This window comes from Pelodiscus sinensis, chromosome 8 (assembly GCF_049634645.1).
Source record: "Pelodiscus sinensis isolate JC-2024 chromosome 8, ASM4963464v1, whole genome shotgun sequence".
NCBI lineage: Eukaryota > Metazoa > Chordata > Testudines > Trionychidae > Pelodiscus > Pelodiscus sinensis.
Window position 1 is genome coordinate 7,033,550 of NC_134718.1, and position 12,403 is coordinate 7,045,952.

A 12,403-nucleotide genomic window follows, 5' to 3' on the forward strand; every position below is an offset into this window, starting at 1 on the left:
TACGATTTCCATGAAAATCTATCAGGATTTTGTTGCCATATAATATTTATACATTAAAAAGTTTGATTTTAGTAATGTTGGTAGCTTTGCAGCTGTATAATTGCCTGACATACTCCCTATTTGCACTCATGTTTCCTTGCTTGCTCGCAGTTCCATAGGGGACATTCGGGAAGAGTACAAGGAAGATATCCCAAAAAAGTACATTTCCTTCTCCTTTTAAAGTAAGTTTTGCTGCTCTGAACAGCTCAAATAACTCAGAATCAGTTACATGCTGAAGCTTCCAACTCCATGACACATCCTCACTTTACTATTTCAAAAAGTTCAGCATAATCTTCTCCAACCGATTAGTTTCTCCCATTACCTCCTAGCCAATTCCAAAACCTGGAACTTCCCACTCCCTGGCCAGCTCATGAACTCACATCGTAGGTCACCTCTAGAGGAGTTAAGGAAATCATCCACTCCAGTCAGATGTCCTGTGCTTCTTCCCAATAATACATTTATAGAGCACTTCCCTCCACAAAAAGCCCTGGGGCTGCTGAACAGCCATAGCAGCATTTTCTTGTTAACTTCCAGAAAATACCCCAACCTCAATAAAATTACAGACAGGGTGAGGGAAAAAAACCCTGTAAGAACAAAACAGAATAGCAGCAGTAATTTAAAGACACCTGAAAAAGAGCATTTGGTGGTTTTTAAGTGGGGAGATGAAATGGGCAGATTTCAGGAAGGAGGGAGTTCCACACTGTGGGGACCGCCACAGCCACGGCTTGCTCCCAGGCCTACTTCTGACATGATGGTGGAATCTCTCAGCACCAAGTCATGTGGAAGAACAAAAATCCATTTGCTAGAGGCTCCAAAAGGGAGTCTCAATTGTGACCATGGCAGTCCCATTCAGAGCTTTATAAACCAGTAAGGCTAACAGCCAGAACCTGCCACTTAACAGGCAGCTGATGTAAAAAACACAATGCAGGCTGAAATAGCTCAACTAGCAAGCCGTTGCATGGCTGAATCTGAACAAGGTGCAAGTGGTGCATCAGATGTGCTGGTAATCCCACGAAAAAGGGTATTACAACAGCCTGGCAATGGCTGTGAAAGCTCTCTCAAGCATGCAGTTTTCAAAGGGTTTGGGTATATAATTCTACAGTACTGAAGGAAACACACGGACGGACTCTTCCCTTCCTACCCACCCACCTCTACAAAATGGAGAATTAAAAACAAAATAGACACCAAAAAAATTTTTAAAACCTGTTACAATGTAAAATGATTTCAGTAAGTATGAGAGAATAGCCCTTTTCCTTACAGACTTTCCATGACATCTCCCTGGCGTCTTGCATATGGACTCCTCTGCAGTTCCACAATCTCTGTGTGCAGAGCCATAATCTGTTCATCTAGGTATCCGATATCTCCAGCCTAATGATAAAATATAATGTGTTATAAATCCCAAGTTTTAAACGGAAAGTGATACGTGTAAAGCCATTTCAGGAGCAGAAATACAAAAAAACCCAACAGAAAGATACTCCAGATTACTTCGTTCAAAAGACAAGTGAATCTGAATGGAATTAAGAATATTCTGAAAGTGTAAGTGTTGCTGTATTGAAGGACAATAATCATTCAGTAGATTGGTTACCGCGATAATGCTATGGAAATCAGACTAGTTTCCACACAATATACAATACCCTCCACAACCTTGGATAGAAACAGACAATACAAAAACTGCAAACGTCTTCTTATAGCAAAGGATTCCTGTATAGTCTAGAGTCAGCCCTGTTGAGTTAACCAGTTACACCACCACAGAAGTAGCAGAAAGTCTCAATTTAGGTGCTGAAACTGCTGTCATATAAAAGTTGCGGAACAACATTATGGGCCAAGTTGAGATGCGTCCAGAACTTGAAAGCCTAAAAAACTATAAACAGATAAACTATGTACCTGGATGGCAAAATGCCACTCTAGTGATTCCTCCATTAGGAGACAAACTTGTGGTATGTCCAAATGGTCTCCTGTTCTCACATGCTGAAGGAATCTACTAATCTGGAGTGACGACTGATGGGAAGTAACAATATATTTGCTTAAGTGGGAGTAATGGAAGAGACTAGGATGAAATGAGAAGACACATGCAGGGAGAATGGCAGACCAAAACACTCTGACCAAAGACAGTACTGGAAAAACATCTTGTATCTCCTTGCATATACTGATCAAACGCTTTGATAGCTAGAGATCTGCAATTCTTCTCATAAGAGGTTCTATTTGTTTCTACCCAGGCTGTGGAATCAAACTGAGTTCTGAGACTTTTAGATGTCCACATTTTTCCCTAAATGCTTTTAAAATAGCTGAATGAGTCATCAGGAGATGGTAAATTTTGAATCTTTCAGGTCTTTCATTTTGCCAGGAAGGATATGAATGAGATATCTGAATGCCAGAGGGATCACATCCTAATCAAAAGGATTTGGATTGTTCTGCTTACAGCCAGGCGATTGCATCTGTTTCTTCGAAAACGCACAAGGTTAAGGCCATAAGAAAGGAAAAGTTGTTCCCGTCACAAATGATACACAGCAATCATACTAGTTCAAGAAATCTTGGAGTTTCGAGAAGTACTTTCGGTGAAAAAACACTGAAGACAAAATAAAAATGTCACATCCTGAATCTAAGAGGAACAAATGGAGTTTGACAAGACAACCTTAACAAGAATCCAGGTGGAGTCAGCACTTGGAACAAAGCACTGGTCAATCTTCAGAGTGCTCAAGGCAGTAACTTATGACAGAGTATTGAGATTTAGGCTACAGCAGGGATTGAGGCTCTGAGATCAATCCACAAACAGTAGATTTAGCAGGCCTGTTAAAACCGGGGATGTAGCACCAAACCTGTGTATCCATGACACTTACTACATGTTGTGGTGGATTTGCCATTTTTGGACATATTAAAATCAAGATGAGACATTTTTGTCAGAGATGTTCTAGTTGAAGCAGGGATTAATTCAGTCAAGTCTTGTCAGGTCGTCAGATTAGATGCTCACAGATTATATGCCCCTTCTGGCCCTGAAAGCTATGAACAGCACCATGAGAGATGCTTCCATAATGAGAAGCGAGTCTTATAAACAGAACATCAAAGTAACCAATTTAAGTACAGGCAGTCCCCGGGTTACGTACAAGATAGGTTTGTTCTTAAGTTGAATTTGTATGTAAATCGGAACTGGTACATATTGTAGGGGAAACTCTAGCCAAACATTTCTCCAGAGCTCAGTTTTATTCTCCCACACCTCACTTCCCTCAGTCCTTTATTCTCAAGCTGAGGTGTCTGCTGAGAAAAGCTGCGCCGTGTCTCCCTGGTCTGCTGGGGGGAGCGCTAGCTTCGCGTCTCCCTGGTTTGCTGGGGGGAAGCAGCTAGTGCGGGGTTGCCTCACCCCATTTGTAAGTAGGGATCCGATGTAAGTCGGATCCATGTAACCCGGGGACTGCCTGTATTTTAATCACTCTGATGTCAAGACAAGTTTAAAACAAAGTGGTAAGATGTTAAGTCACTGATTCCCTGCCAACCTTGGTAAACCAAAACTATTGTGTAGGGGTAGAACTACACAGATTTCAAATTCTCAGGTACTCCCAAATCACCTCATGCTAGAAATGAATAAGAATTTTCTATGATGCTGCATTTCTACTATGGACTCTAAGGAGGCAACGGAAAGAGTCTGATAGTGAAATAAATTGTTATATTTGAACAACACAGTAACAGCTGAACTGTTCCCTGAGGAAGAAACTGGTTGAAATAATGTTGCTATTGCTACTTCACTCAGTTCATGAGGTATCTTCAACAATGGCTTCAGGTATGGCACACACTATTGCTAATGTTTAATAAGTGATTTTTTAACATTTATCTAAGTGAATGTATTTCATCAATTGGACTCACTGATTCAGTTCCTTTAAACATGCCTATGCAAATCCTTGAGTTTTCTACACCATACACAACCCCTGTGCAGAAAGTGGCAGAGTATGTTATTCCTCAGTAAAGCTTCAGATGGGAAAAATAACACAAATGCAGTATTTTTTGTTGTATCTGCCTGACAAGTCACCCTCCTCCAGACAACAAACATCCTGCTTTTATTTCCATACCTCAGCACACAGGGCGGCCTTTACTTCCATTTCCTTCCAGGCTTTAAGCATCTTTTCTGAAGCTTAAAAGAAATGGAGTTTGATTAATGCACAAAAAGGAAAAAGATATCAAGTGACCTCAAAAAGAACTTCCGTCTGCATGCCTCTGAGGTGAAGACTGTCATGCTGAGTCGCATACATGAAAGCTGCCATATGTCCTAGAAGTCTCAGACAATTCCTTAGTGTTGTACAAGGACAGGACCTTTGCCCAAAATAAATCACCACCACTGCCAAAAGTGTGTGAAGATTCAATGAGCTAGTAATGAACATTGGACAAACACCTGTCAGATAATCTAGGTATGCCAGGCTATGCTTAGGCTACTTTGGGGGCTAAATATGCTAGGCAAACATCACTGAACACCGCCTGGAAGACCTGCTTTGGTAACCTTCCCATAAACTTGGTCAAAATGTGCCAATGAGAGAGCCTGATGGTTACAGATGTGTGTGTCAAACCATCCACCAAATTCATAGTTTTTTTTGCCTCTCTCTTTAGGTACATATTTAAACAGATCTGTTTCACACCCTAGGGCATGCCCACCATGATGCCTACAAAACCTTACCATGATAAGGTATGTGCAGAAATGGGACCATCCTTCTCCTTCCTTGCTTTTCTATTCCCATACTTTAACTAACGCCCTCACTTCTGCCATTCATAGATTATAAGGACAGAAGAGATCATTGTGATCATCTATTCGGATCTCCTGTGTAACACAGGCCTCCTCTTCAGGATTGGGGGGGGGGGGGACGACGACGGAGGGAGGAGAGAACAGACAGACAGGGAACCCGACCTGAAAAAAGAGCTCTGTGTAACTCAAAAGCTTATACCTTCCACCGATAAAAGATATCACCTCACCTACATTATCTATCTGCAAACTTTATTAAATGATTTTATGTTTTCTTCCAGGTCATTAACAAAAATGTTAACTAGGTTCACTGACCTCTTTCCCACTTAAAAAATACAAGACACTAACAGAACTATGATGATCTCCCAATAAGTTTGTTTGCTTATGTAAGCGCTTCATTCTCAATCCTCTATCTCTATCATTTAGATGATAAATTCTCTGCAGCACGAATGGTCTAACCACCATGGGTAACAGCATCCATCAGACATATATAGGGGCCTTCAACTATTCAAAAAATACTTACATATTCCATAAGCCATCTGGTCACTGTATCTCTCCAGATCCAGATGAATGCTCTGATGAAAGAACTCCAGCTTTGCTCTCAACTGCTGAGATGCGGACACCATATTGTTTTTCATCTTGGTTAAGTTGGCATTATATCGAAGAAGACTCAACCTAAACAATAATTATGAACGGGGCCTATTGAAATTAATACAGCTGGAATTCTGTGATTTAGTAACAAAAAATGAACTGCTATAATCAATGCACAGAAAACCTAAATTCCAACTTCTACAGGAAATGCATCAGTGGCGCTGAATTTCTTAAGACCTTTTAGAGTAAGATTCTTAGCAGAGACCGACTCCTTGTGTGACCCTGAGCAGGTGAGTACTCCATGGCTGAGACGGACTGCAACTATGTGTTTGTGCAGCACCAAGCACAAGGAGAGCATGTTCATGGCTAGGGCCTGCAGGTGCTCCCATAATACAAATAATAAGACCATCTATCCCTACATATGCAAACTATTCTGAACTATCTGTATTAGTAATATATGTAATATGCAGAGCAACCATCATAAACCCATAAAAACAATTTTCATCATGAACTGCTGTCTGTTCCTGGCATATGGTGAATTATTTTTGAAAATCCTTTTTAGCTCTCTGTTTTATGAACATAGTCTTCCTCACTGAAAACAGAGCTACCATTTTCCAACACACATGAAACTTCTGTTATTTCATAGAACTGAACTATGAAACTTTGACTCCACAGTTAAAGCCGAGTTGAGTTTTGTACATAAAGTGGAGATTCAATCCCTCTGTGTGAATACAGCAGACCCTCACTAAACTTACTGCATTTATTCTGAACATTCAATGAATTTTAAGAGTATTTGCAGGTAAATCCATTAGTTTAGAAATTAAACATTTACATTCTGAAGTGGGTTCTCTAAAGATAATGTAACTGTTCAGAGAAGTCTTAAAAGAGTAACAAACTTCTAATTTGTTGTATAATTAAAACTCGCTGAAATCATTTGAAAACTTTTCTTCCTTTTGTGGATGGACTTTTGTGATATCATGTATAGAAGCAATGAAAACACCACAGATTAGGACACCACCACAGATTAGGACAAGTTTCCGTATAGTTTACATTTTAAGTTTATGATAAAAAAGAACAAAGCACTTCAAAAGAGCAGGTATTCAAGAACCCTTTAATCCATATAGCTGTCAGTTCACAACTTCCATGTTCATGTCTCTCCCTGGTCTACTGAATTGGCAATCAACTTACATTGCAGCTCTCTGCCCTTGGAACAGCCTGCTATAATCTTCTTTCAGCCCAGTCACATAGTGCACAGCTTCTGCCCACACTTTGCGCAACTGTGAAATGGGCAACTGCGTTTTACTGTCCTGTACTGCACACAAAAGAAACAATAAAACTGTATCAATGAAGTTTCCTGGAATATTTGTAAGACACTAATTCTTCATTTCTATACACAATTTTCCAATGTTATTTTTCACATTGAAAAATGCTCTTTAGCATTTTAGCTATGAAATAATCCATTTCAAGAGAATAATAAAGTATAGGATGCAGGTCCAGTCAATAGTCTTGTTAAAAAACTATAAACCATTATAATTAGAATTAAGACATTTCAAATTCAACCCAATTATCACTGATTTCTAGTGGATTCTAGTTTATGTTACAATAATTCTCCAACTGCCCCATTGACAAATGGGATGCCAACCACACTTACTGATTTGGTAACAGCTAGCCATACTTTACTAATATTACATTTTTAGGTAAGGAACTGTGGTAGTTTCCACATGGAGGTTGCAATCATGTTGTAGGGATAACATATTAATGTATTGAAAATGATTCCACAAATGGAAGTGACCCCCCATAATTTGTTCCCCACAACTTAAAGTGTTTAGATTTATTATTAATTCTTCTTATTATTATTATTATTTGTTAAGATTGTTAAATGTTTAGATTTATTATTATTATTATTGTTCCTTTAGAATATAATGTATTAGGTCATGTAACTTAGAACTGTTAAAAATATAATCCTATGTAACCAGAAACAGCCCCCCCCCCCCCCCCCCCCCCCCCCCCCCGTGCTCCAGGGCATGCTCAAGCTTGTGCAAGGGGCTGCTTGAAATTGACATTGCAGAGATACATTGTAACAATGCATTGTCAAGCCACTAACTCTGCTATGGGAGCCAAGCCCTGTAATTGACTAAGGCCATTGTTACTTAATTGAGGACTGTTCTCTTTAAAACATTGTAACTTTATTCAGCACTCAGAGAATGTTTTAAGCAATACCACCCAGAAACTTTCTGTAACTACAACTCTGATATATGTAAAGTTATTATTATACAAAAACATTGTATGGGAAACATTAAGGAATGTATGTAAGAGAGAGAGAGTGCTTGGATGATGAGTGAATGGTTCTGAGAGGTGCCAGCCTGAGAATACAGCAACAAAGGGCTGAAGAAGGCGTCAGGTGCCAGTGCAACCAAAAGGTGTCAAGTGGAGAAACTGGAGGTCCACCCGATGAGATCACTGATGAGCACCTGGCAGCCACCCTGGAGACATCAGCATGATACAGCAATTTCCATAGACTGGCATAGGAAGAAATTCCTATAAGAACTGGACTAAAAAACTATGGAATCAGAGTCCAAGGTTCTGCTGCCAGCCCACCAGGAGCTTCAGATGCGCATCTGATCAGGACTTTGCTCCCCACTACCATCACTTGTGTACAGAGTACCTGGCCAGTATTCTGTCACAAGCAACTTCCAGGCTGGTAACTATACACAGAACTTGAATGAATGGATGTATGAATGAATGGTTATATATATATATATATATATATATATATATATATATATATATATATATATATATATATATATATACACACAAGTGTATAAGGGTTAAGTAGTGATAGGAATAAGTAGTTAAACAACGTTGTTTGCTTCTATATTTTCTTTATTTTTATTATTATCTTTACAATAAATGTGGCTTTTTGCCTTATCCCCCTCATAAGATCCTGCTTGCTTTTATTTGGTACAACAATGTGCAGGAGTACGATCCACAATAGGAAAAATTTGGAAACCCCTGTGTTAGAAAGCTTGAGCTAGCTTCTAATATAAACATCCAATTTTCCCGGACATATAAGGTAGTTTAAAATGTTTTAACATAACTGTTGGATGAGAAAGGTGTCTGAAAAGTTAAGGACATTATTGGTGTGACTATCATTTACACAGCATAAGATTCAACTGTATTCTCAGGTTTGTCTTGCAGAGGTTGGAAATAGGTCATGAGGTTGGAAATATGTTTAGCTAGTTGATGAAGCACCCTTCTGTGGCAGACCACAGCAAAATGCACACGCCTGCTTCAGTTTCCCTTCTTAGTTAACACAAAAGATGTCATTTCAGGCTCTCTTACGTGCAACACAAAACTCCTCCTAGGAGCCAGCTTATTAACAAAACACACTGCAAACCACCCCAGAACAAAACTCCCCTGAGTCCAAATCACCACCCCCAGGTCGTCCTTAAATGTCACTCTTCTGAGAAGGAACTAGGTATGTGAATTGTTAACTGGGTAGCATCATCCTTAACAGATGATGCTTACTAGTTATGGTTAACTAGTGGAGGCTGCTGAAGCCCCATGGGGCCTGCTGTGGGCAGGGGCACTCAAGCACAGCCACAGTAGCCCCTGCCCACAGCAGAGGGGGCCCCTACACATCCCCATTTAACGAGTTAACTAATTAAACAGAATTTTACATCCCTAGAAGGAATCCCCATCAGCCTTTCTGCTGAAAGTGCATCAATACCACACTCCAGTGTCTTCTGCCACACCTAGACTCCTTGCCCACCCTCTTCTATCCCCATGCAGTCATCCCAGCAGTAAAACCCTTCTCTTTTCAGCCTCTCTGCTGGGAGATCATCTTTACCACACCTCACTTCCCTGCTCCCTCCGGGTTTCTCCAAGTCCAGCTCTCTAGCCCTTGTTCCCCTATTGTCAGCCCTCTGCAGCACTTAGCTCTGGCACTCAGGTTAGAACTAACAGGTAAAGTCTTCTGTTGCTCTGTCCTGCAGCCCTCTCCTCTACTGTGGCCCAGAATCTCCAGACTGAGGAAGTCAGCCAGCAAATGGCTCTTATGGTGCTCCTACCTTCAGCCTTCTTCCTGGAACCACATTCAGTCTCTGGCAGCTCTCGTCTGCCTTTTTCCTGGCTGAGGGCAGACAGTCACACACTAGGAATCTCCCCAACACCTCTCTCTCCGATGCCATCTTACCACCTTCACTGAACCGACTGGGAGCATCTGCTCTAGCACGGGGCAGCTGAACCGACTTGGGCATGAGACTCTGACACACTAGTATTCATTTAATACCCTACCACCAAAAATAAACCCCTTGGCCAATCACAGATATCTCCAATTCGACCACCCACTCAAATCTTAACTTTGACCCACTGGCAGTTACTTAATATGTAATAGATTTTTCATAGCATACATGACATTTAAGAAGTTAATCAACCAAGTGTGATTGAAAAGAACATATTCCCAGAATACATTCGTTTATGCATTTATTTTATAACCTTACTAGAAGACTTACCCAGTCCGGTGTTGCTTGGGTCCTTTATGGTAGGGGGCTTGCGGTGTGGTGGGTGCAGGAGTCAGGACAGGGCCTTGGGGATGTGGAGTGCTCAGGGCAAGAGACCAAGGCATTGGAGGGTGTGAGAGTGAAGGTTGAGGGTGAGGAGGGGCTTAGAGTGAGGAGGGAGGTGCAGTGTCAGAGTAGGGGCTGGGGTGGCTGCGGACTTCTCCCCAGGAGCCAGTGGGGCACTCTTTACACACGTCACAAAAAGACTTGCAGAGGCAAGAACAAGGAGCACCAACACCTATCATGGGCAGCAGAAGCAACTGAGGGGGGTCAGGGTGGCTCCATCCTGTACGTGCGTGCAATTGGCACAAGGCACAGCAGGCACTTGTGCTTCCTCAACAAATACCACTGGGGAAAATCGGATAATTGTTCCCTCAAGTGCTCAGACCCATGCAGTGGAATGGGTATGTGCAATCTAATCCACTCCCTTTCATCTTGGTCAACAAGGTTCGGGCAAACGTGTCCACTCCCAGCCTCCTGTGTTACCAAAGGCTGCAATGGAACACCTGGGGACTAAAAAAGTGAGATATGGACACGAGGTCCAGTAACTACCTAATTCATATGATTTCTAGAGCAGTCTGCCCCCACAGGCACTCCCACTATAGAATTTTTGGCTACACCTGTTGTGTTTCTATTTGGCTGGGATTTATTTATGGACAGTAGAGAGGGATGATGGTCTCTCAGTGCTGATTTTTTAGGCAAGACAAATTTGGGTATTAAATTAGTCGAAGGGCATTCAAGTTCAAAGTCTATTGGAATACACTTACCAATGTAATTTACACAGTCAGACAGACTTCTGGAAGCAAAAGGTCCTTCATACACAGTTTTGCTTTTATCAAACAAATAAACCATGTAACTGTCCCAGCCTCTCTGAAGAGAAAAAGAAAGATTGTAAAATAGGGAATCCCGAACAAACCATCAAAAGGATTTCAACTCTTCTTGCCAACCCTATCGCTTGCTACCATATAACTTTATGAACTAGTTAGAAGAGATGCTGATCTCAGATACAACAATCATTTTATATATTGACAGCTGATGAGAATGCAGCACTTCAGTGACTCAAACTGTTTGATTTAAGTCCTTAAACAGGAATTAAGGATTCTAAAATTAAGCATGTGTGTGTTTGTTGTTTTTTTTTAAATATTGGGACTGTGACTATGCAGGGATAGAAATATGAAGCACGGCTTAGTTTCAGATCCTACATAAAAGACCAAAATTGGATTATTTTGAGTAGCAGTATCCTTTGACGTGTTCTCAAGACTCTATTTAGCTAAACTACCTTATATTAAAATTATCTACAGCCTAAATGCTATAAACATTAGGTAATGAAAAAAACAAAGCTTTTTATATATAGCTATGGATCTTTGCAATCTGGAGAAGTCTATGTCCTTTTGCTGCTGTGGCTGAAAGGTACAGGGGTGTCAGCTGGTGCTGTACCCACTTTCCCAGCCATGGCCTCAAACCCGACTCAGATTCTAAGAGTTGGAGCACATGAGCACTCTGATAGACAGTACCAAAAGGTTCCACTATCCGAGCAGCAATGGCTGGCACATTCCCAAGAATGGGAATACTGCAGAGGACACCAGAAGAATGAGGACATTATGATGTTTTATCTCATAGCTCCAGGCAATAAGAAAAAACTGAGTGCTATTTGCAGCTGCCACCTCCATTCTTCCATGTTACAGGAAGCAAGAGAACAGGAGCGGTACAGGCAAAGTCCACCAGACACTGATATTCAACAGAACATGACCTCATGCATCTTATAGAATCATAGAATACTAGGAATGGAAGGGACCTCGAGAGGTCATCGAGTCCAGCCCCCTGCCCTCATGGCAGGACCAAATACTGTAGACCATCCCTGATAGACATTTATCTAACCTACTCTTAAATATCTCCAGAGATAGGGATTCCACAACCTCCCTGGGCAATTTATTCCAGTGTTTGACTACTCTGACAGGAACTTTTTCCTAATGTCCAACCTAAACCTCCCTTGCTGCAGTTTAAGCCCCTTGCTTCTTGTTCTATCCTCAGAGGCCAAGATGAACAAGTTTTCTCCCTCCTCCTTATGACATCCTTTTAGATACCTGAAAACAGCTATCATGTGCCCCCTCAATCTTCTTTTTTCTAAACTAAACAAACCCAATTCTTTCAGCCTTCCTTCATAGGTCCTGTTCTCTAGACTTTCAATTGTTCTTGTTGCTCTTCTCTGGACCCTCTCCAATTTCTCCACATCTTTCTTGAAATGCGGTGCCCAGAACTGGACACAATATTCCAACTGAGGCCTAACCAGCGCAGAGTAGACAGGAAGAATGACTTCGCATGCCTTGCTCACAACACACCCGTTAATGCATCCCAGAATCGTGTTTGCTTTTTTTGCAACAGCATCACACTGCTGACTCATTCAGCTTGTGGTCCACTATAACCCCTAGATCTCTTTCTGCCATACTCTTTCCTAGACAGTCGCTTCCCATTCTGTATGTGTGAAACT

At 41.2% G+C, this 12,403-nt stretch overlaps 1 protein-coding gene across 1 annotated transcript in view; it reads right to left on the bottom strand.

The window, feature by feature from the left end:
• Nucleotides 1–12,403, bottom strand: part of CHUK (component of inhibitor of nuclear factor kappa B kinase complex) — a 39,487-nt gene that overhangs the window by 10,605 nt on the left and 16,479 nt on the right. Inside the window, exons 11-15 of the mRNA XM_075934690.1 lie at nucleotides 10,683–10,785; nucleotides 6,539–6,662; nucleotides 5,283–5,434; nucleotides 4,098–4,159; nucleotides 1,298–1,407 (exon numbers count right to left, since the gene is read on the bottom strand). Of these exons, the coding sequence (XP_075790805.1) occupies nucleotides 1,298–1,407; nucleotides 4,098–4,159; nucleotides 5,283–5,434; nucleotides 6,539–6,662; nucleotides 10,683–10,785 (551 nt within the window). The remainder of the gene's footprint in view (nucleotides 1–1,297; nucleotides 1,408–4,097; nucleotides 4,160–5,282; nucleotides 5,435–6,538; nucleotides 6,663–10,682; nucleotides 10,786–12,403) is intronic.